Source organism: Carcharhinus amblyrhynchos, chromosome 11 (genome assembly GCF_965287045.1).
Source record: "Carcharhinus amblyrhynchos chromosome 11, sCarAmb.v2.hapA, whole genome shotgun sequence".
In the NCBI taxonomy this organism is placed as follows: Eukaryota; Metazoa; Chordata; class Chondrichthyes; order Carcharhiniformes; family Carcharhinidae; genus Carcharhinus; species Carcharhinus amblyrhynchos.
In genome coordinates this window covers 9485315-9510730 of record NC_137334.1, presented here as the reverse complement: position 1 = coordinate 9510730, position 25416 = coordinate 9485315, and the positions used below count along the sequence as shown (strand labels likewise).

Sequence of the window (25416 nt, the reverse complement as noted above, 5' to 3'; positions counted from 1 at the left end):
AACATTCCACTCATTACTCGGAACCTAATGAAATAGTCATTGTACCTGTTCACAATCACAAAATAACTGGGGACAGACTCAACTTGTTTAGAAACTGAAGAAACATTCTTCCCATCACTTCACCTTTTAATTGGCCTTCACAGAGTAAGTGGCCCACCTCATGTCATCCTTGAATTTTGCAGAATATTTATCCTTTGCACAGGATAATAAAGTCTTTGAAGACCGCCCCTTATTTTTAGTTTAGTAGCAAATTGCTGTGAAAGTCTTGTGATGCATTGGGTAGTGTCTCTACCTCTGAGCCAGAGATGGTCTGTCACCTGTCTCAATTACTCAAACTCCAAATCCTGCACTTTATATGTTTCACTCAGCAGTTTGAACAAATTAGGATAATAAATGGATTTGAGGCCCACTTTGGAGCTCGATGGCCAAGAAAGGCTCATAGTGTGGCTCAATATGTTAATTATCATCCTGCAATTCTTTTCAATAGGCCTATGACACACGGTAAGAACCGGTTGTCCCCTGGTCAACTAGAACCCGCAGAAGGCAACTACTGCATACCTTACCTGGCACAGCCATGGACTAACACATGGTTGCCAATGCCCTCTTAGGGCATGAGAGAGAGTAAATTGCTGGTGGCATCATCCACCATCAGATGATGAATATAAGTTTATTTTTAATCTGAAAGGTAGTGGGGGAAATAGCGACTTGGAAAAATTCACTGTGCAGACCCATCTGGTGGCCAGAGACTGGAACTACCAGTTCACATGGGAAAATGGAACATCCTGTGGTTATAATAGGTGCTGTATCAACGCAATCTTTTCTCTCTTGGTCTTGTTGTGGATGCATGTCAGAAGATTCCATTAGCCTTCCTATCTGTAAGAGAAGATTGGAAAAGGATCAAATTAATGGGTACCCTTTTCACACAAAGAGCCTTTGGTGAAGTTTTTGTACGAAGAATATAGTGCAGTGTAGAAAAAACCATGTTAAACTTCACCAATATCTTACAGCTTTGAAAGTACAATCGTCAGGGTAAAAGGACCAGAAATTTGAAAAACTGAATTTTTTGCTGGAAATATGTCATGTGGGATGCACTACGGGGCTGTCATTTACTATGATCTGCATTTAGTATTTAAAGAAACAATATTGGAAATGCTAATAGCAAAACAGGGAATGTGACAAATTGTAGTGAAGTGGTGAAATCATGCAGGAGGCTAGCCTGATGGTCAGTTGGATAGCAGATGCAGTTAAATGTAGACAAGTATGAAGTAATACAGAAAGCAAGGAAAGGAAATGCATCTCATGTGGCAAGACTTTAGAGGTATATTAGTGTGAGAAGATAAACATACTTACAAGTGGCTGCACAAGTAAATTGAAATCATAAGAAAGTAAAAGGGATGCTTGGTGTTTTTAACATAGCACACAAAAGCAAGACAGTAACGTCAAATTGGATCTGAGTAAGCTTTTCTGCTGCATAAATTTTAAGCACCGATTATATTTACAAATGAGAGACAATGAAAGAAACAGGAGAGACAGAAGGAATATTTTTAACTAACAAGATAATAAGTATGGTGAACAGATTCCTGGTGACCCATCATATAAGTTCAGTGAGGTTTGGTTGGGAAATTTTATTGTGTCCTAAACCAATTGCCAATTTCCTTTGTAAGTTACTTGAAGGACAGCCCATGTAAAAATATGTTGAAAGAGGACAGGAGTAAATGAAGACAAATTTGCTTTCCGTGAAGTGTATTAACATTAAAATGCATTTTGAACAAGCAACTTATATATGCGTGGTACAAATAAACAGATGGTGTGGAATGACAGCAAATTATACCCAGACGATGCCAGCCAGCCGCAGTTTGCCGAGATAATTACCTTAAATGAACTCCAATGCAACAACATCGTGACACTTAAACAAGGCCTGTGACAAGATGTGTAATTACAGCAATAACCTTTTGAACCCATCAATGAAACAACAGAGATATCATTTTGGAAAAATCAACGGAAAAATGACCCTAAAGAGAACAAACCTCTGAAACTTGTGCAGTAAGCAACAGCAGAAGAGTGCTCTATAGATGGTCTGTGACCTTTTAACACCAGGCACCTGCGGCCGGCTTTTATCTGGTGCAACTGGATGTCTATATCATAGAATCGCTTAGCGCAGGGGGGGAAGCATTCGGCCCAGTGTGCCTGTTCCAGCTCTTTGAAAGAGCTCCCCAATTAGTCCCACTCCTTTTGCTTTCCTCCCCATAATCCTGGTGTAAAAAGAATGAATATTAGATTCAGATGCACAGACTACTACTGACGAAAGTTGACGAGCAGTCACAAGCTGAGTTTTACACAAGAACAGTTGCCACATTTCTATGTTCAGATGGCTGAAGGAACATGTAAATCATCACTGAGAAAACCTCGCCAAAAGGTGTAGGAGGTTTTCCTTGACTTGTCTGCAGACATGATGACAAGTGGAGAATGGTTGATAAGTTTTGGCCTTTCTTTTCAACCTTTCCCTAATACTTTTATGAAATTGTTGGAAGTGCATCCTATCCAGAAGGAAACTATAGTGAATTTAGTTAGCATGCCCATTTGCTGGAACAATTAATGGGGTTAATATAAGAATTTACAAAATAGGAGTGTGAGTGCATAATATGGCCTCTCGAGCAGTTTAATAAAATCATAGCTGATTCTTTGCTTCAACTCAACCTTTGCACCTCATCCCCAAATGCCTAGATTCCTTTGGTGTTCAAAAATCTATTAATCTCGGTCTTAAACTACAAGTACAGCTCCCTGAGATGGAGAATTCCAACGATTCACAATCCTTTGCATGAAGAAATCCTTTTTGTCCCAATTGTAAAGGTTTGACACTATGGGCTGAATTTTACCATTCCGTCTGTCACAGGAATCAAAGCGGGCAAGGGGGTGGACCATGGAAATGTGCATTGACCTCGGGTGGGATTTTACAATTTCGGGATGAGCACAGGTGTAAAATCCACCCTATGACGCCAGGGACCAAACTCTCCAGCCTGGGGAGCAACGACTCTATCTGCCCTGTCAAACCTCCTGGTCAAATTAGCTCTGATGGCTGTTTAGTGTCCAGTTATAAGACAATACTTCAATCATTTCTCATCAGTGATTCAATGCAAACGAGTAACAACTACAAGATGACCTGTTGAGTTACAGAGAAGTCCTACCTGTCTGGCTGGAGATACCAGCTCTTAACAATCTAACTTATCAGCATAGTGCCCTGTCTACTAAAAGGAAGGGGAATGTTCCTCACCACTTTTCCTTGTTGGCAGCCCCTTCCCGCAATGCAGAGTTAAGTAATCTGGAGGTGCTTACTGTCCAGGCATTTGCACATAAGAATGATATTAAGGAAAGGTGTTGATGTGGTGCTGGTACCTATGGAATCAAATCCCAACATCAATCAACAGATTCAAAAGTGAAATTATTTGTAAAAATTCCAGCCACGGTTAACATATAAATAAAGCATTACTCACGAGCAACTGAAGTCATTCTCTGACATGGCATCTAGCAGATGGCGCAAAAAAAACTTGGACTTCAAATGGATAATTAAAAATTTACCTCAGGCCGTTACTGGCCTTATCCAAGTCTTCTTGCTGTTGGTCCCCTCCCTGGATACTGTAAACCACCTTCAGCTGTCCTGTTCCACGGAAGTTGCGATAAAAATGAAAAGCTATCGTCTGTTTGTGGCTTTTATTGCTGCGGATGTATTGAATTCCTAAACCATTTAAACACATGTTGCATGATTCCATGAGGACATTCTCCAAAGTTAATCTCAACATTAGGTTAATCACTTGAAAATCAATGAGTGCGATCAGATATACAGATACTAATCAACATCTCTTGCTGAGCACAAACAGTGAATGCAAGCTCTATGTCTGTATAGAGAATCTTTGATCCTTAAATATATCCACAATTCAGAAAAGAAATGCAGCTTCCAATAGAGCAGGCTTTCTATTTATTTATTTATGTATTTATTTTGTGTATTTCACCTTATCAGGTTGCTACAAAATGCTTCAGTAGTACAATAAAAACTCCTGAATTGAGGCAGGCCATGTGGCCTAACTTATCTCTCTATTCCTTTCTCCCTCACCTGTTTATCTAGGCTGACATTCCAGTGCTATGCTGAGGGAGCTCTATACTGCTGGAGATACCATTCCTCCATTGAAATATTAAACCAAGGCTCCATTTTGCTCTCTCAGGTAGATGTAAATGGTCACAGGACACTATTTCAAAGAAGAGCAGGGGAATTCTCCCCAGTGGCCTGACCAATGTTCATCCTTTGGCCAACATCAATAAAAACTCACTGCTCATCGTCACTTTGCTGTTTGACTTAGCATCATCATAGAATCCCTACAGTGCAGAAGGAAGTCATTTGGCCTATCGAGCCTGTACTGACCACAATCCTACCCAGGCCCTGTTCCTGTAACCCCATACATTTACCCTGCTAATCCCCCAACACTAGGGACAATTTAGCACAGTCAATCAACCTAACCAGCACATTTTGGAATGTGGGAGAAAACTGGAGCACCCGGAGGAAACCCACACAGACACAGGGAGAAAGTACAAACTTCACACAGACAGTGACCCAAGGCTAGAATTGGGTCCCTGGCGTTGTGGGACAGCAGTGCTAACCACTGTGCCGCTCTGTTTGTGGGAGGTAGTTGTGCACAAAGTGACTGCTAAGGTCCTACATTCCTACAGTGACTGCACTTCAGTAATACTTCCCTGGTCGTAAAGCATGTTGTCGCTCCTGAGATTAATAAAGTTGCTGTGTAAATGCAGGTCTTTTTTCTAATCTAAATTATTTGTCTCAACTCCTCCCTGTGATAGAGAGTTCCACATTCTTATCACTCTGGCTAAAGATGTTTCTCTCGAGTTACTTGATTTAAAAGCGACTGTCTTATAATTATGTTGTCAACTCCCCCACAAGTGGAAACAACTTCTGTACATCCAAACTATCAATCTATTTGTAGTTTTGTACATCTGGATTGTTCATCGCTCAGTCTTGTTTTCTAGAGAAAAAGAGCTACAATCTGTTCAGTTTTCCCTGAAATTTGTAGCCTCTCCATTTCTGCTCCTCCTTGAAATCACATTCTCCAGTACTTCTTCACCCTTTTTATAATATGGAGACTATGATCAGCAGTGTGAAAGTATCTTCATCAGACATACTGCAGTGGGGCAGGAATATGGCCCACTACCACCTTCTCAGAGGCAATTGAAGATGGTCTTGTTGACCATGAGCACATCCTTGGAATTAATGACAATGAAAGTACTTTGAAGTGAGAATGAAGTATCTTCACAATTGTAAGGTAGGTCAATATGTTTGATGTGCAGGCACAGCTAACTTGGAGTCATTCTGGTTATTGTGTGTAGGTGGGAGATGCCACAAGTCGTGCAATGGCCGATGCTGGGGACCATCAGAAAATCAATGTCAGACTCGTGAGTATCTTTCATGAAACCTATTTTCAAATTGAATTTAAATAGTGAGCCTGTAGATATCGCTTACTCGTTAGCTCAAGACTGTAAGATTAGATCCTTGCTTAGTGCAGTTGCAATCACAGTTTTTATTACATCAAATCCACAGCACATAAACCAAGCCAAGTGACCTGAGCTGGTCTTTGAATGCCGCATAGTTGTCGTGAACAATATGGTGTACAGATGTAGGCCACAGCGTAGGAAAATTGACACAACAGCTTTATCAAAAGTTAATCATCTATTTTGAGGCAAAAGCAAAATACTGTGGATGTTGGAAATCTGAAGCAAAATGGAAAAGTATGGAAATACTCAGTAGGCCAGCAGTTTAAAACAGAGTTATATACTCTGATTTGTGACGCAGTTTAAGGAAAGGGCCATGGACCTGATATTTAAGCCGCTATTTTATGACCTCGCTCGAGCAAGGCTTGTAAAATCCCGACCTAGGCTACCGGACAGTTCCGTTTTGCGAGCTTCACCCACTCCAATTCCAGAAAAAGAAGGGCAGGCATGCCGGTAAAATGCCAGCTGTTGTCTATGTTTTCTCACTGCAGATACTAGTTGAATATTTCCAGTTTTTTCCATCATCTACTTTGAGGGTTTGCTTTGTAATTCACAGCCTTTAGTTTTCCACTTCAGCTGATTTAAACACTAAACAGGAGGTGAACACTGGGTGCAAAGAGACAAATATTTTATATGCGTAAGGATTGATTGAATGATTTTCTCGAAGAGGATGGGTTAGCTGAAATGAATGTAAACAAACCAAACCAGCATTCATTCATTCACTCCTCAATAGATGGAATGTAGCTGAAACCTCTTTGACTCTCCATATGAAATGTGCAGTGACTGTTAATATAACACACAAGAATTTAACTAATGTGCCCAAAATAGAAGCTTAGAAATGACAGCCGCATTAGTATGCGAAGGCTGTGTTTGTGTAACATTACATTATTCACTGTTCATTAATGGGTGGCTTTATTTTATTATTTTAAGCCACATATTTTGAATACATCCATTAAAGCAGTGAATAAAGTAATTAATCTAAAGTTTCCAAACAGTGCAAGCTATTCATGCGCACAGTCATTGGCAGACTGGACATTTCAATCTTGAGTCATTTGGTTATAAAAATTATAAACTATTTGGATGCAACTCATTGTGAAAAATAACTTCCATACACGATTACTCTCCCCTGTTGCAAATCTCACTCTTAGCATTTCACCGGGGCTGGGAGTGGAAGCTAATTCGGGATGAAGTCTTCCAGTTTGATTTTTTTGAAGTTCTCCTATTTTTGCAGAAGAATTGGTAGTTGCAGCACTGCTCTGGGAGAAGTTGTGAAAGAGACTTTTGTTCAGAGTGGCAGTCTAGGAAATGGAATTCCTCTGACATCAGGTGGGAAGACTCCAGTGGAGTGTTCTGACTGTAAATTAATCCTGGACCACGTTCTACCCTTTTACCTCAGCCAGAGATATTTGCCACAAAGTTCTAGAAACTTCCTGATTCTCAGGTTTTACAATTACGTTTTCACAATTTGGACAGGAAAGGAGGCAGCTGGACCATCTTCAACAGCAAATGCTGCAAATCTGACAATCAGAAAATTGGTGTCCGCTGAGGAGTTTTAAATTCAGGGCCTGATTTTACCATTTTCATTGTAAATGCGGAATCTGGGTGCAATTCAGATCTGACTTGGAAATCTGCTTTCAGGCACCCCCGTTAACACTGAAAAAAAATTGCGGGTCTGAACCACGGTTTGGACGGGGCTTACTGCGCCTGAAATGATCGGAGCTCTGCACTCCGCATGCGCAGTTAGAAAAAAAACTTAAAAAGCATGCCCATGTCAGATTGCTCCCCTGCCGCAGAAAGCGGAGAAAGTGGCTGGGAGCAAAAAGCAGGAGCAATGGCCCCCGTACAAATCACCGTGTCCCCCTTATCCACTTACTTCCCGCTACCCAGACCGATCGTGATTGTGTGCCTCACTCCCCCCCCCACCAATCACCTGCAGAGTGGCAGCTGCCCCCCCATCGCCCCCACCAGAGACCCATCTGGCCTTCCCCCCCCCCCACCAGAGATCTATCTGCCCCCTTCCCCACCAGTGAGCGATTGCCCCACCTCAAAAGAATGATCTGGCCTCACTGTCCTCCCCCACGGAGAATGATCTGGCCTCACTCACCCCTCCAAGAGAACTCACCACCCCCACCACCCCACACAGAAGGATCTGGCCTCACTCCCCACCCCACCCCCAGAGGAACATTTGACCCGCCTCCCCCTCCTTCCCCACCCCCTCACCAGAGAATGACCTGACCCGCCTCCACCCCCCCAACCAGACAAAGATCGGCCCTCCCAACAACACCGCCCCCCCCCCCAACCCAGCCACCAGACAAAGATTGGCCCTGCCCCCCACCCAATCACCAGACATCGATCAGTTTCCACCCACCCCACAACCAGACAACAATCTGGCTTCTCAACTCCTTCCCAACTCCCCCTGCGCCCCCCCATCGCAACTAGAGAATGATCTGACCCCACACCCCCAGCCAACCACTGATCTGAGTCAGAGAGTCATTGGAAGCTTTGAACTCGCCTCTTCAGCTGCTGGAGTGCCCAAAATAGACTTTTATTCAGCATGTTCATTTCAGCGCAATCCCACATTGGCGAATGCGGTGGTAAAGGGGGAAATGCTGATAAAGTTGGGCGGGCAGTTCATTAATTCTATTTAAATGCATGCAAAAACATTTAAATCGCTGTTGCACCCATTTTGGGCACGAATCTGATTGCGGCCATCTCTGAGTCTCAGTAAAGTGGCCATCTGCACGGACATGGGCGTGGATCACGTAAGTGGCCTCACACCTGGGCATGCGGCAATGGTAAAATAGGGCCCTCTGTGTTGAATGGAAAGAAGCTTCACAGCATTGTGCCTACCCCAGTTCAATGCTGGCATCTCCACATCACGTATTGAATGGAAGCCTGGCTTGTTTCACCCTGCCAGGTCATCACCTAGTGAGGAGCAACTTCTACGTCAGGCAGCTGTCTCCTGAGGTGGTGTGACCTGTGACTACTGCCCTGCCCATTATCTTGGTTATAACAGATCTCTCTGAAAGCACAGCTCTCTCCAGAAATGCTACAATGAGTGAACTGGATATGAAATGTTCAGATCTCTTCCATGCAGGTCTGTGAGATATTGTTCTGTTAAAGATGAGGGTGATTTCATTCACCATGTATAGTTCTGTAATTTTTAACCACACAAACCCATTTAAAACCCCAGATTGGATAGCCCATATTCTCCCTACTTTTTGCCAGTGCTCAGATGCGAAGGGGTCTGATTTATCTGCAGAGCTCCCTCCTTGGCAAGTGCCTGGCCTCTCCCCACTCCCGCACCCTGCCCCCGCAACAATATTGCAGCAAGCAATCATACGTAGCACCGGGAATTGCCTGCACCCTTCCAAGCCTTGGTATATCACTGCTGGACTCCAATACACCATGCCTCTGTACCAACCTGTTAGTATTGAATTAAAACAGATTGGGATTCGGTTTGTAGCAGAATAGAAAGAGTCTGCATTTTGCATAATGAATATCAAAGTTCCTCATAGCCAAAGAAATACTTTTGAAGTATAGTGGCTATTGTAATTTAGGGAAACAAAGAGCTATTAGCTAAAAAACCAAAGCGCTCCCCGGCTAGTCTTTAAAAAGTGCCATGGGGTCTTCTATAATCACGGGGCTTCAGTTTAATGTCTCAGCCATAAGATAGCACCTCTGACACTGCAGCACTTTCTCACTCCTACATTGAAGTATCAGCCTCAATTATGCACTCAGGTTCTGAATTGAGGCCTGTACCTATGAGTACATGATTTACAGGTGTGAGTGCTCACCACTTAGCCAAGGCTGAACCAGTCCAAACACAGCAAGCCAGGTAATCTCCTTCTGCACTGTAACAATTATGTGATTCTGTAGAGGAAATAACATTCTCCTTAATAGGCCTTCATAGAATGACTGTTTTTGGGGTCTGCTTTCACCTCTATGCTGAGTGATGAATCCCGAATGCATGGGTTAAGGTACTCAATGGTGGCCCAGCATTAATGTTAGTACTGCTGCCTCACAGCACCAGGGACCCAAGTTCAATTCTGGCCTTGGGTCACTGACTGTGTGGAGTTTGCACGTTCTCCCCGTGTCTGCGTGAGTTTGCTCCTGGCTCTAGTTTCCTCCCACAGTCCAAAAATGTACAGGTTAAGTGGATTGGCCATGCTAAATTGCTCTTTTGTGTTCAAAGATATTTAGGTTTAGGTGGCTAGCTCTGGTAAATGGGTGGGATCATGGGGATGAGTCAGGGGTAGGATGCTGTTTAGCAGAGTCAGTGCAGACGATGGGCCAAATGGCCTCCTTCTGCACTGTAGGAATTTATGATTCTTATAATTGTACTCAATGCGTGTCAGAGTACAAAAGGTTAGGAAGTAGATGGAAGGTTGAAATGTTCTTCTTGTGCATTCATAGAATTCATAGAATCCTGCTGTGCAGAAGGAGGCCATTTGGCCCATCGAGTCTGCACCGACCACAATTCCACCCAAGCCCTACCCCCATAACCCCATGCATTTACCCTGGATAGCCTCCCTGACACTAAGGGGCAATTAAGCATGGCCAATCCACCTAACCTGCACATCTTTAGACTGTGGAAGGGAACCGGAACATCCGGAGGAAACCCACACAAACACGGGGAGAATGTGCAAATCCCACACAGACAGTGACCCAAACTGGGAATTGAACGTGGGTTCCTGGTGCTGTGAGGCATTAATACTAACCACTGTGCTACCGTGCCACCCCCTGGCAGGCATGGGAAATCACTAGTGCCTGTGTCTGTGCAGTGGCAGCCAATGCTTCGTGGTCAAGTATGTGCAGTAGTTAAGTTTATCTCTTTGAGTGGACGAATGTAAAAGGTTTTTGTAATACGAAAATCCCCATTTTGTTCAATAATCCTTTTTTTTTCATAGGTTAGCTGCACCTGCCTCTCACCCTTTATCGCATCACAATCTTCAAAATGTCCACATCCAAAAATGTGCCTCGTCAACTTCCATCCTTATTTCCCTGAGCCCCATTTCCTAACCATAGTCTACCTTTCATGGTTTGGTTGAGCAACTTCTGCCTGACTCCCTTCTTGCCCTCATGTTCCTCAGTGCCAAATCTACTGGACCTCCTCTTGTGGACTCCCAGCCCAGAGATGAGTCTGGAGAGCTGAGTTGCTGCCTCCCACCCCATGTTTGGCTGGCGAAAGAAAAGGCGAAGGATGTGGGCAGAGTCTCTTGAAAGTTGGGAGTCAGCATTTTCCCAACTGCAGTGGGAAATGCCAGTTTGCGATTCGCCAGCCAACCCCATGCTGCCAAGGTGTCCATACACTGTCCTTGCAAAATTGGGCACAATGGCAAGCACGAAACTGTCATAACTGCTGGACTGTTGAAGTTTCTCACTGTGCGTAATGCACTATTAATGAGCATGGGACAGCACAGTGGTTAGTACTGCTGTCACACAGTGCTAATGTCCCGGCTTCAATTCAGGCCTCGGATGACTGTCTGTGTGGAGTTTGCACATTCTCCCTGTAACTGCGTGGATTTCCTCTGGGTGCGCCGGTTTCCTCCCACAATCCAAAGATGTGCATGTTAAGTTGATTGGCCATGCTAAACTGACCATTAGAGTCAGAGGGACTAGTAGGGTAAATACATGGGGTTACGGGGATAGGGCCTGAGTGGGATTGTTATTGGCGCAGGCTGGAGAATGGCCTCCTTCTGACACTGTAGGGATTCTATGATTCTTGGTCTTGTATGTAGCTTGCTTTTTCGGTGAACACCACATCTACTTTCTGCAACACTTTGTCTGCCACATTTTGTTGATAAAACGCCTACTGTTATAAAACTGTCATGCAACAATGCATTGTCATGGTGATCTGCCAGTAATGAATAGTTTACTCTCATCAATTTATGCAAATCCCCTTGACAACGATCCCAGATCCCAGAATTTCTTTGGACAATTTAAATTGCTGGTACCCAGATTCACTTATGGTGCTTTTTTTTGTGCACAATATTCTGTTGCTTGTATATCAGCTTGTATCAAGTCCCATTTCTCCTTAGCTCGCTAACTTAAATTGTTTCCCAGCCTCTATTTTGAAAATGATCATTCTTGTTTCCATATTTCTCTATGGTCTTTCCCTAGGAAAGGTGTTGTCGCAATGTTGGGGGTTTACTATAGGCCACCCAACTGCCAGCAAGAGATAGAGGAACAGATATGTAGGCAGATTTCGGCAAGGTGTAAAAGTAACAGGATTGTTGTAGTGGGAGATTTTAACTTCCTCTATATTGAGTGGGAATCACTCCACGCTAGGGGCATGGATGGGGCAGAGTTTGTAAGGAGCATCCAGGAAGGCTTTTTGAAACAGTATGTAGATAGTCCAACTAGGGAAGGGGCCATACTGGACCTGGTATTGGGGAATGAGCCCGGCCAGTTAGTCGATGTTTCAGTAGGGGAGCAGTTTGGAAACAGTGACCACAATTCAGTAAGCTTTAAGTACTGATGGATAAAGATAAGTGTACTCCTCAAGTTAAGATGCTAATTGGGGGAAGGCAAATTACAACAATATTCAGCAGGAACTGAAGAATGTAGATTGGGGGCAGATGTTTGAGGGCAAATCAACATCTGGCATGTGGGAGGCTTTCAAGTGTAAATTGATAGGGATTCAGGACCGGCACATTCCTGTAAGGATGAAGGATAAGCATGGCAAGTTTTAGGAACCTTGGATAATAAGAGATATTGTGAGCCTAGTCAAAGATAAAAAGGAAATATTCGTCAAAGTTAAGAGGCTGGGAACACATACGAACATAAGAAATAGGAGCAGGAGTAGGCCATCTAGCCCTTCGAGCCTGCCCCGCCATTCAATAAGATCATGGCTGATCTGTCGTGGCTCAGTTCCACATTCCCGCCCTCTCCCCATAACCCTTAATCCCCTTGCATATCAAAAACCCATCAATCCGCGTCTTAAAAATATTTAGCGAGGCAGCCTCCACCACTTCAACGGGCAGAGAATTCCAGAGATTCACCACCCTTTGAGTGAAGAAGTTCCTCCTCAACTCCGTTCTAAACCGCCCCCCCCCTTTATCTTGAGGCTGTGCCCCCTAGTCCTACTGTCCTTTCTGAGCGGGAAGAGTCTCTCCACCTCTATCCTATCCATCCCATTCATCATCTTATACGTCTCAATGAGATCTCCCCTCATTCTTCTAAACTCTAACGAGTACAAGCCTAGTTTATTCAGCCTCTCCTCATAGCTCAACCCCCTGAACTCCAGTATCAGCCTAGTAAACCTCCTCTGCACTCCCTCCAAGGCCAAAATATCCTTGCGTAAGTGCGGCGACCAAAACTGCACACAGTACTCCAGCTGCGGCCTCACCAATGCCCTATACAGCTGCAGCAAGACCTCCCTACTTTTATATTCAATTCCCCTCGCTATAAAGGCCAGCATCCCATTCGCCTCCCTGACCACCTGCTGCACCTGCAGGCTGGGTTTTTGCGACTCATGCACAAGGACCCCGAGGTCCCTCTGCACCGTCGCCTGCTGCAGTTTAGCAAATGTAGAATACAAGGAAAGCAGAAAGAAACTTAAGCAAAGAGTAAAGAGGGCTACAAGTGGTCACGAGAAAGCATTGGCCAACAGGATTAAGGAAAATCCCAAGGCTTTCTATACATATTTAAAGAGCAAGAGGATAGCCAGGAAGAGGGTTGGCCCATTCAAGGACAAGGGGGGCGGAATCTATGCGTGGAGCCAGAGGAAATGGGCGAAATATTAAATCAGTACTTTGCATCAGTATTCACCAAAGAGATGGACTTGGTGGATGATGAGTTTGGGAAATGATGTGTAGATAGTTTGAGTCATGTTGAGGTCAAAAAGGAGGAAGTATTGCGGTTCTTGAGAAACATTAAGGTAAACAAGTCCTCAGGGCCTGATGGGACATACCCCAGAATACTGAGACAGACAAGGAAGGAAATTGCTGGGACTTTGAGAGAAATCTTTGTATCCTCGCTGGCTACATGGGAGGTCCCAGAGGGTTGGAGAATAGCCAATGTTGTTCCTTTGTTTAAGAAGAGTAGCAAGAATAATCCAGGTAATTATACGCCAGTGAGCCTTACATCAGTGGTAGGGAAATTATTGGAGAGGATTCTTTGAGACAGGATTTATTCCCATTTGGAAATAGGTGAATGTATTAGTGAGAGGCAACATGGTTTTGTGAAGAGGCGATCGTGTCTCACGAACTTGTTTGAGTTTTTCGAGGAAGTGATGAAGATGATTGATGAGGGTAGGCAGTGGATGTTGTCTATGTGGACTTCAAAAGGCCTTTGACAAGGTCCCCCATGACAGACTGGTGCAGAAGGTGAAGTCGCATGGGATCAGAGGTGAGCTGGCAAGGTGGATACAGAACTGGCTTGGTCAAAGAATGATGTGGGTATGCCGGCGTTGGACTGGCGTAAACACAGTAAAAAGTCTGACAACACCAGGTTTTAGTCCAACCTATTTATTTGATAATATACTCGCAAGCTTTCGGGTTAGCCCCGTCGTCAGGTGAATGGAGAGTTCTGGCCTCAGACAGAGCATATAAAGCACAGACAGTTTAGAGATTACTGATTAGAATGCGAATGTAAGGATTCGCATTCTAATCAGTAATCTCTAAACTGTCTGTGCTTTATATGCTCTGTCTGAGGCCAGAACTCTCCATTCACCTGACGAAGGGGCTAACCCGAAAGTTTGCGAGTATATTATCAAATAAATAGGTTGGACTAAAACCTGGTGTTGTCAGACTTTTTACTCGGTCAAAGAAGACGGAGGGTAGTAGTGGAAGAGTGCATTTCTAAATGGAGGGCTGTGACAAGTGTCATTCCTCAGGGGTCAGTGCCGGGATCTTTGTTGTTTGTAATATATATAAATGATTTGGAGGAAAATGTAACTGGTTTGATTAGTAAGTTTGTGGACGACACCAAGGTTGGTGGATTTGCAGATAGCGATGAGGACCATCAGAGGATACAGCAGGATGTAGATCAGTTGGAGACTTGGGTGGAGAGATAGCAGATGGAGTTTAATCTGGGCAAATGTGAGGTACTGCATTTTGGAAAGTCTAATACAGATAGGAAATATCCAGTAAATGGCAGAACCCTTAAGAGTATTGATAGGCAGAGGGATCTGGATGTACAGGTACACAGGTCACTGAAAGTGGCAATGCAGTTGGAGAAGATAGTCAAGAAGGCATAAGGCATGCTTGCCTTTATCAGCCAGGGCATTGAGTTTAAAAATTGGCAAGTCATATCGTAGCTTTATAGAACCTTCATTAGGCCGCACTTGGAATATAGTGTTCAATTCTGGTTGCCACACTACCAGAAGGATGTGAAAGCTTTGGAGAGAGTAGAGAAAAGATTTGCCAGGATATTGCCTGGTATGGAGGGCATTAGCTATGAGGAGAGTTTGGAGAAACTTGGTTTGTTCTCACTAGAACAACGGGAGTTGAGGGATAACCTGATAGAAGTCTACAACATTATAAGCGGTATGGACAGAGTGAATAGTCAGAAGCTTTTTCCCAGGGTGGAAGAGTCGATTACTAGGCGGCACAGATTTAAGGTGCGAGGAGCAAGGTTTAAAGGAGATGTATGAGGCAGATTTTTTTTATACAGAAAGTAGTGGTGCCCGGAACTTGTTGCCAGAGGAGGTAGTGGACGTGGATACGTTAGTGACTTTTAAGTGGTGTTTTGACAAATACATGAATAGGATGGGAGTAGAGGGATATGGTCCCCAGAAGCTTAGGGAGTTTAAATTCAGTCGGGCAGCATGGTCAGTGCATGCTTGGAGGGCCAAAAAACCTGTTCCTGTGTTGTAATTTTCTTTGATTTTTGTTCTGTTTGTTCCTTAACCTCCACCATCCCTGTGACCTTCTCTAGCTTCCTCCAATTCTGGCCTCTTCAACATCTCCAGTTTTCATTGCTGCATCATTGGTAGTCATGTATTTAGCTACCTAGTTTGTAAATTCTGGAAACCCCTCTCTAAACTTCTCTGTCTGTCGACCAGTCTCTCCTTCTTTAAGATGTTCCTGAAAGTATCTCTTTAACTGAGCTTTTGGTCATGTGTCCATCTACCCCCTTATGCGGCTCTGTATCAGTTTTCAGTTTGATTACACTTCTGTGAAGTGCCTTGGGATATTTCATGATGTTAAAGATACAATAGGATCATAGAATTCCTACAGTGTAAAAGGAGGCTATTCAGCCCATCAAAACCTGCACCGAAGACAATTCCACCAAGTTACCCCATGTATTTACCCTGCTGGTCTCCTTGACACTAAGGGGTAATTTAGCATGGCCAATCAACCTAACCCACACATCTTTAACAATAGAATTCTAAGCTGTTGCTGTCACAAGCATTATCCTGTGTTACTTCAACCCCTATCTTACTACCAGTAAGAAGTTTTTTAATACTTTTAGTACGGTGTGCCAGCTCAGCAGATCTCAGGCACATTTGTTATTTTTTTGTTTTAAATTAAAACCAGTAATGTCAGGGAAATGGAATAAAAACCACACCAGACTAATAGTTATAGATTTCAGTTACATTTAAACAAAAATAAATTGTTACAACTGTGATTGAAAATGCTCCTGGTCTGATGATATTCACGTTGTTGTGGCTGATTGTAATTTAACCAGTCAGTCAATGGAGCTGATTGCTAGTTCTACTCCCAATGCCAAATCGTTGAAGCAGGGAGTTGGATCAATGGGGAGCAGTTTCACCATAAGGAAGCAGTTTGATTGAAACCTTTGTGCTCCTGTGGTAATATGCACGTTCAGCAGATATATTGATTTTGATTATTTTTCATTCTGACCTTTATGCTTCCAGATATTTGAAAGTTTGTGCACTTTAGATAGGGAATGGAAGGCACTGCTTTCCAACAAACCTGTCCAATGTTATTCCAATGTTAATAAGTGTGCTGATATTTTACAAGATCAATTTTCCAGTAATGATAATAATGCAGAAAATGTGAACAGTCAGATTTGGAAATGTCACTGATTGATCACTTCAGGCTGTTCTCTAAAGTCAAGGCCTCACATTTGAGCCTGAAAAGTAAGTTGTCACCTAATGGGAGCAGAGTCAGAATTATTTTCAGGTCTTAGTAAATTGGATTAGAGAACCTGGCTGAAACCCTGTTCGCCATCCAAAGAGTATAGTGAACAAATTTGCATTGGAAAGGGAGCGAGGGATCAGAGAACTCTTTGCTTATTGCTATCAACTACTGCTAGCAACCAAAGGAATGGAACTTGTAACTGTTGAGAAGGATGCATCATGATGGCCTATTAGGAGTCCCTTTTCTAAAACATGCTTTTGGCATAACCCTCAGGTCGAAAGCATGTATCAAGAATTGTCCCTCCATATTCTCTATCTATTCATTTCACCTGATGGAAAATACTGGGCCAAATGGGGTAAATTCCTGACATGCATTCCCAGCTGTCAGGCTTCTTGCTGAACTTGGGTTCATCAAATCTCCCTTGATTATAATATGGTAAAGACTAGAAAAGTTATGTAGCCCATCTGAATGCATTCATCTAGAACCAATCTACATTCTCCATCATAACACCTAACTCGTCACCATTACTCTGCCCAGCAAGTGTTCCATGTCTGATCAATCTTGGTGCAAAGAATCTCCCAGCATTTAATTTCTGTTGGATTGACCTTTCTTCCCTTGTCCTAATCAGACAGTTTCACATGAGGAATTGTTCTGGATTTCCAATTGGTCCTCTTCATTACTACTTGTTTGTTTGTAATATAAATAAATGATCTGGAGGAAAATGTGGATGGTCTGATTGACAAGTTTGCAGATGACATGAAGATTGGTGGATTTGCTGATAGTGCCAGGGATTGTCAGAAGAGATAGATTGGAGACTTGGGCATAGAAATGGCAGATGCAGTTTAGTCTGGACAAATGAGAGATGATGCACTTTGGAGAATCAAATTTAGGTATGAATTATACTGTAAATGTCAGAACCCTTAGAAATATTAACATACAGAGGAAACGGGGTGTGCAAGTCCACAGTTTCTGAAAAGTGGCAACAAGAGTGGCCAAGGTGATGAAGAAGGCACATGGAATGTTTGTCTTCGTCAACCGGGGCATTGAGTACAAGAGTTGACAAATCTTGTTGCAGCTGTATAAAACCTTGGTTAGGCCGCATTTGGAGTATTGCATGTAGTTCTGGTCGCCACACGCCAGAAGGATGTGGAAACTTTGCAGAAAGTGAAAATAAGGTTGCCTGGTCTCGAGGTGTTGACTATGAGGAGAGGTTGAATAAACTAGGATTGTTTTCATTGGAAATTCAGAGGCTGACGGGAGACCTGATAGAGGTCTATAAAATTATGAGAGGCTTGGACAGGGAGGATAGTCAATGGCTTTTTCCCAGGGTGGAAGTATCAGTTACAAGGGGATACAGGTTCAAGAGGGAAGTGTAAGGGAGATGTGTGGGGGGAAGTTTTTTCACACACAGAGAGATGGATGCATGGAACACGCTACCAGAAGAGATGGTGGAAGCAGGCAAATTAGCAAATTTAAGAGGCACCTGGATGGGTATATGAATAGGAAGGGAATAGAGGGTTCCGAATTGAGTTGGGGCAGTATGGTAGTACAGTAGTTAGCATTGCTGCCTCACAGCACCAAGGACCCAGGTTCGATTCCCTGCTTGGGACACTGTGTGGAGTTTGCACATTCTCCCCATGTCTGCCTGGGTTTCCTCCAGGTGCTCCAGTTTCCTCCCACAGTCCAAAGATGTGCGGGTTAGGTAGAATTGGCCCTTAATGTCAGGGGGACTAGCTAGGATAAGTGCATGGGGCATTGGAGATAGGGCCAGTGTGGGATTGTGGTTAGTGCTGACTCGATGGGCCAAATGGCCTTCTTCTACACTGTAGGATTCTATGATTCTATGAGTAAGGATAGAAGGTTTTATTTTAGTTTAGTTAGAGCATCATGATTGGCACGGCTTGAAGGGCCGAAGGGCCTGTTCCTGTGCTTACTTTTCTTTGTTCTTTGTTCTTTCAAGGCCTGAGAGCCTGAGTAGCAGATGACCTGGTCCAGTAATCTGTATATGGCGTTATCTTCAAATAAAGGACTCACATTATTGTTTTGCCAATCTTTATCTTGGAATCCCTCCACTGTAGAAGGAGGCTGTTCAGCCCACTGCATCTGCATTGACACTGTGACACAGCATCTTCCCCCAGGCTTCAAACCCCCTAACTCTACAAACTTGCCTCACTATCCTCCTAACCTGCATATCTTGGGACACTATGGGGCAATTTATCATGGTTAATCCACTTAACTGACACATTTTCGCACACTAAGTGGCAATTTAGCATGGCCAATCCACCTGACGTGCGCATTTGTGGACAGCAGGAGACAACCAGAGCAAGTGGAGGAAACCCACGCAGGCACAGGTATAATGTGCAAACTTTATACAGACCTTCACCCAAGGCTGGAATCGAACCCTGATCCCTGGTGCTGTGAGGCAGTAACGCGAACCACTGTGCCACCCCATGTGATTGGAAAGTTTGCGTTGAATGGAATAACATGGCGGAAGCATGGTTTTGAAAATTTGACTGAGCAAAATATAAACCACAACCCTTCCACACCCTGCAGGAGAACAATTGTTGTGAAAGTGAAAACACTATCAAGCATTGCTACTGTAATTCTGAAGCTCTGTAGGAATCCTGTGCACCGTACATTTGTTCTAGGATCTCATTCCAACCAGCAGGTGCAGATTCTGGGAAGAGTGTTCAAATTTGAAAGAGTTTAATCAGTATAAATCTACCTGCTGTGAAGTTCAGGCAGGAACAGAAATGAAATAGTTGACTCTGAGAAATCAAACTTTAAGTAGAAATCACAGATTGGAAAGACTCCATTATTGATTTCACAAGGCCAGAGGAAGTTAAAATCTGCAGACTCGGCTGGCAAGAAGAATCCACCTAGTACCAGCTCCTGCCAGCCAACAGAAGCCTGTGAAAAGTCTTTTTATACTGTCTTATTTTAATTTTGGAGTCTGCAGTTCTTACTTGAGTTTATAAATCACTATTTTATGGGTGGAACTTCAGTAAATGCAGGAAAGAACAGATTTAAACAGTGCCACCACTGCAATCAAGCAGTAACCTATGACCAGCGAAGGCAGCGGCCAATAAAGGTACTGCAATTCAGAACTACATTAACTTTCGAAGAGCTGTTAAAACAGCTTAACCAACTGTCAGTAATTTGATATAGTATTCAAAATCCTGCAAAAAGCTAAGAGGTGATCACAAAATTTCCAACACTCAACTGGAAGGCTGTGTGTTTCATTTTACTTTGTTTCAACAATGCATAGAGTTGTGTTTTCTGGGCCTCAATATTTCTGAACCAGATAAACAAGCTACTAAAACTAACATTGCTATAGGCATTGAAAGCCTCCACAGACTGAACATAAGAGGTCTGTTTGATGATCATCTTAAAACTCCAGATAAAATATGGCCAACAGTTGAAGATCAATTACGAGTGAAGCTCCCCTTCAGAATACATCATCTGGATCATGTCTTTTAGGCAAATAGGGGCATGATTGTGAATTTATTGTGTCACAGCTATCTGACAGAATAATTCATCACGGGATAGCATTTACCCCATTAGAAAGGGAGGTGATGGCCTAGTGGTATTATCACTAGACTGTTAACCCAGAAACTCAGCTGATGTTCTGGGGACTCGTGTTCGAATCCCGCCACAGCAGATGGTGAAATTTGAATTCAATAAAAAATATCTAGAATGAAGAATCTACTGATAACCATGAAACCATTGTCGATTGTCAGAAAAAACCCATCTGGTCCTTTAGGGAAGGAAATCTATCTTCCTTACCTGGTCTGGCTCACATGTGACTCCAGAGCCACAGCAATGTGGTTGACTCTCAACTGCTCTTCAAAGGCAAGTAGGAATGGACAATAAAAGCTGGCTCGCCAGCGACACCCGTGTCCCATGAATGAATTAAAAAAGAAGAAGCATTCCAAAAAGAGATCTTGGAGCAACCTACAGGTTATACAATGGAAGCAGTTCTACAAATCGGACATATGAACAAAACCATGTTATTGGGCAGACAGAATCTAGAGGATATGCATCGTTCACCCACCATTGACACAATAGCTAATTTAGGAAAGAAGGGCTAGGGAGCCTTGGTGTTTTTCCTGTTTCCAGGTCCCTTCCTGGCTTTTTTACTCTGTGCCTCTTCTTATAAAACCACATCAGCATAATGCTGTGAAACCACAGCTTTGCCAGACAATCATACGCACTTCGGGTCATTGATATTACCAGCTAGCTCCACTTCTCTGAACTTAGTCCTTTCAATATCTGGACAGTAATTAAAAAGATTTGAACGCTTCAAGCACCACAACCAACAATCCCATGTACAAATGATTACAAATTACAAGTTACTGGGGAGGCGATGGCCTTGTGGTATTATTGCTAGACTATTACTCAGCTAATGCTCTGGGAACCTGAAGAATCCTGCCGTGGCAGATGATGGAATTTGAATTCAATAAAAAAAGTCTGGAATTAATAACCTACTGGTGACCATGAAACCATTGTTGTTTGTCAGAAAAACCCATCTGATTCATGAATCTCCTTTAAGGAAGGAAATCTGCCATTCTTACCTGGTCTGGCCTATGTGTGTCTTCAAAGCCACAGCAGTGTGATTGACTCTGAACTACTCTCTGAAATGGCACTCAGTTCAAGGGCAACTAGTGATGGGCAATAAATGCTGGCCAGCCAGCAACAATTTATTCCATGAATGAATAAAAAAAAAAGCACCTCGAACTAACAGTGACGTGTGTAACTCCTGGTTTCACTTCCAAGTTTAAAAATGGCAAAACCTTCCAATCAATTAACACCAAATTATTCACCTGCAACCATGTGCTATTTTTATCCACACAAGTGGACTTTGTTAACAGAAAAATTACACTCTGCATTATGTGATAAATATTTTCTTATTTTAACTTAAGCTTAAGCACACCCAAATGCCTGCGTTGAACATATGACAGAGAACAAAGCACTGCCGATGCTGGAAGTCTGAAATATAAACAGACAACGCTGGAAATACTCAATCGGCCAGGTAGCATTTATGGAGTGAGAAACAGAGTTCACATTTCAGGCCTGCAATCTGCACCTGCTCTGATGAAGAGTCACTGATCTCTGTTTTGCTCTACACTGTTGCTGCCAAATATATTGAGCATTTCTGACACCTCCCAATTCTACTAGAGCAACTCATTTTACTATCCCTCCAAAGTGTAATCAGACTTCTCAGGAGCCTCCCATTCTCCTTTAGCAAAAAGCCTAGCCAGCAGGTGCCTGAGATCTGGTTTTCCATAACATTGAATATGATTTTCAAAAAAAAGTTAAGGGAAGTTGAACAACTTGCTTAACAAAAAAAATTCAATTTCAAAGCAATAAATTGATCATTTCAAAAAATAAGTTAATTAATAAAAATGACCATTAAACACTGCAAGCAGCGGAGCTAACGAATAGTACATTTGCTGCCTTTTCCCTTAAGAAGCAAAGCGAGAAGGAGACAGACTAGATCCCAAGGTCTAATCAACAGGGAGGGGAGAGAGGACTGAGACCAGGTTAGACAGTTGGGTTTAACCAACACTGATCTTGTGTTCAGATCTGGTGGCACACACTCTGAGCTAACCTTTAATAGGCCATTGCCTGCATGTAAGGACAGGAGTTCTGCCAAGAATACCTAAAATGCACCCTGGCTGTCAAAACAAAACAACCACATGCACTTGGGCTATTGTCCCAAGACACTAGGATCTCAAGCACTGACCTTGGATTTACTTCATTCTCTGGCCCTGGCATGTCGATAGATTTTTGAGGATAGTAGTTGTGTGTCAGCACTGAGCATCTCCTGCGTCTGTGCACTTGTATGTATGCATGTGTGCTCGCATGCGTGCGTGTTCACTGCTAGTTTCAGGGTTCTCTCACACACGCACACTCACTTTCACACTCATTCCCACACTCACTCAGTTTCACACACACTCACTCACCCTTTGCAGTTTTAGTGAAACAGCTCAAATTTCTCATGCTTCCCTTCCTTGGTCTGCCTCCTCATCCTTCAGTGGTAAACCTATAGTGCGCATTTCATGTTTTCATTATTTATTATTTTCATATCCTTTCGATTTTAGGGTGCACACAATGGCACAGCAATTCCAAGTGTGGTCCTGTAAAATTCCAGTATAACCACCTTTCTTTTCTACTCTGTCCTTGTGGACATATCAAGGATTCATTTATGTATTTTTATGGCTGTGTACTTTGTGCTCCATCTGTTTAAGAACCTGTATATCTGCTCAATAAGATTCCTCTGCTCCATTTAACATCTCACATATTTGAAATCTACATTTCCTTTCCCTATTCCTCTTCCAAAATTTATCACTTCACATTTTTCGACATTGAACTGCATCTGCCCAACCTCTGATCTTTACTATATCCTACTAATCTGCCTTGCCCTGGTCTTTCACAGCATCACTCACCCCAGGCTCAGGAGAATTGGGTATTAATATTGCTGAGGAGGACTTTGGAGCAATTATGAAGATGGCAAGTCATGCTTCTTCTTGGCCCCATCGAGCTCTGCAGGGGCTATGGGCCTTACTGTTCCTGCAACTGTCCTTCTCTCGGTCTCCTGTGCCTATTTTGTCATCTTGACTCTTGTAATCCTTTCATGGATCACAGCCATGCAGAAGAGTAAGGGTGTAGCCAAGAATGGATAACATCACCCTGAATGCATGCTGGCTGTCAAACCAACAGCCACACGGACTCGGGCTTTCATTCCAGAGCAGTAGGATTTCAAGTGCTGGCACTTGTCTCATAGCAGAAGTCCATCACCACCTGTGTGGGAGCACATTGAGGTGTGAGGCAGCCACTTGAGAGAGAAGGTTGTGCTGCCCGAGCCTGGGCCCTCTGAAGGCACAGATCCCGGTGGTATGCACCGTGCACACTCTTTCTTCCAGGCCTTGCAGGCAGGCTGAGTAATCAGTGAGAGTGGTGCAGTCCCATCCATACAATCATAAATTGCCCAGCTTTTCATGATAACTGCAAGGCATGTGACATCAGAGCACTCTGGAAGCACCAGTCCATAAAGCAAAGGTCAAACAAGTGGTTCAACATCATAAGAATCCACAACCAAAAGCTGGACAAATATAGCATTCCAACTAAGGGTCAGTACCAAACAATGTCAAGGCAAGAGCTGCAAAATGTCCAGCCAAGCTACACGGCCAAATCATGAGGATGACCAGACCGTAGCTACACAAAATGAGTAGACATTCAGCAAGGTGAATATCAAATAATGGATTTACACAATAGTACTAACAGAGGCCGTTGCCACATCCTGGTTCTATGCCCCAGAGATGCTGAGTTAGCATGACTTATTTGCAAACCTGGATACCAGTGCAGATGCAAACACCCTTCCACTTCATTCACTTGAAATGTGTATAGCCACAGGAGAAGATTCAACCAAGCACTGCCAAGCTCACCATGTACAACAGCTCAGAGATTCCATTCCTGGAATCCATTATACTCAAATGCCACTCCAAAAACTCAGCCTGGTCACCCTAGATATTTCACATTGTGGACATCACAAGTCCAGTGATTGCAGACCTATGGTGGGCAAGGACCTGTCTTTGGTTACCATCCATAGAAATAATAGAAACCCCACAGTGCAGAAGGAGGCTGTTTGGCCCGTTGAGCCTGCGCCGACAACAATCCTGCATAGGCTCTATTCCCGTAATCCCACATATTTACCTCACTAATCCCTCTGACCTATGCATCCTGGGACAGTACGGGGCAATTTAGAACAGAAAGATCTGATCTGTGCCCCTCATTATTTTATAGACCTTATAAGATCACCCCTCAGCCTCCTATTCTCCAGAGAAAAAAGTCCCAGTCTATTCAGCCTCTCCTAACCTGCACATCTTTGGACTGTGGGAGGAAACCGGAGCACCCAGAGGAAATCCACGCAGATGTGGGGAGAACGTGCAAACTCCACACAGGCAGTGACTCAAGCTAGGAATCGAATCCAGGTCCCTGGAGCAGTGAGGCAGCATTGCTTACCACTGTGCTACTATGCCACCCCATGGCAACATGAAGGCCATGACGAGAAGCACAGACCACAAGGAGCACTATTGGAACTGCAGTGTGGATCAAGAGCTAACAGGTGGATAGGGAGAATTGGAACCAAATATGTACACTCATTCCGAATGTTCAGACCTCATCAAACAAATGCGGACAAACACCCTGGAAGCACTTGATGCATTACTTGAAAAACGGGGAAATAAAAGATGCCCATGAGTGACTTGTGGGTAATGAACTACCCAAGCTGAACATAGAATAGAAAGATCAAGTACAACTACCCAATTGATGACACAAGGAATCCAGCAGAAATTGTCAGTATATTCCCAGAACCAAAGCTGTATCACAAACAACAAATGGCATTAGAGCACAAAACAGATGCCAAATCAGAACAATAACTCAACCAGGAACATTGTGTAATCCTATTGCAAGCAGAACATGGTCTAAGACACAACACAAACAAAGCAATCCTCACCAGCATGCTGACAATGTACAGCAGCCTCCAGCACAGATCAACTTAACTAAGTCTGCTTGGATAAGCAAATTGCCGATACTTTTCAGAGACTTGTAAATGTATTGCTTTTGTATAATGGTTTATTCAGCCACTCTGTTATTTTCTTTGACATCATATAAATAGTTTACTTTTTTAAAAATAAAATTTTAGCTCGAAAAAAAGGAAAGTTATGATGTGACTTACAAGTATCTTTAAGGGAGCTTACCTTAAACTGCTGTTACTCACTGTTAACATAACAGACATAGAAGACATATA

General features: G+C 43.3%; 1 protein-coding gene across 2 annotated transcripts in view; it reads left to right on the top strand.

Moving 5' to 3' along the window:
• Positions 1-25416, top strand: part of LOC145349910 (receptor tyrosine-protein kinase erbB-4-like) — a 1005257-nt gene that overhangs the window by 622468 nt on the left and 357373 nt on the right. For both annotated transcript variants that reach the window (XM_080198569.1, XM_080198568.1), the window contains exon 5: positions 5392-5457. In XM_080198569.1, the coding sequence (XP_080054695.1) occupies positions 5392-5457 (66 nt within the window). The remainder of the gene's footprint in view (positions 1-5391; positions 5458-25416) is intronic.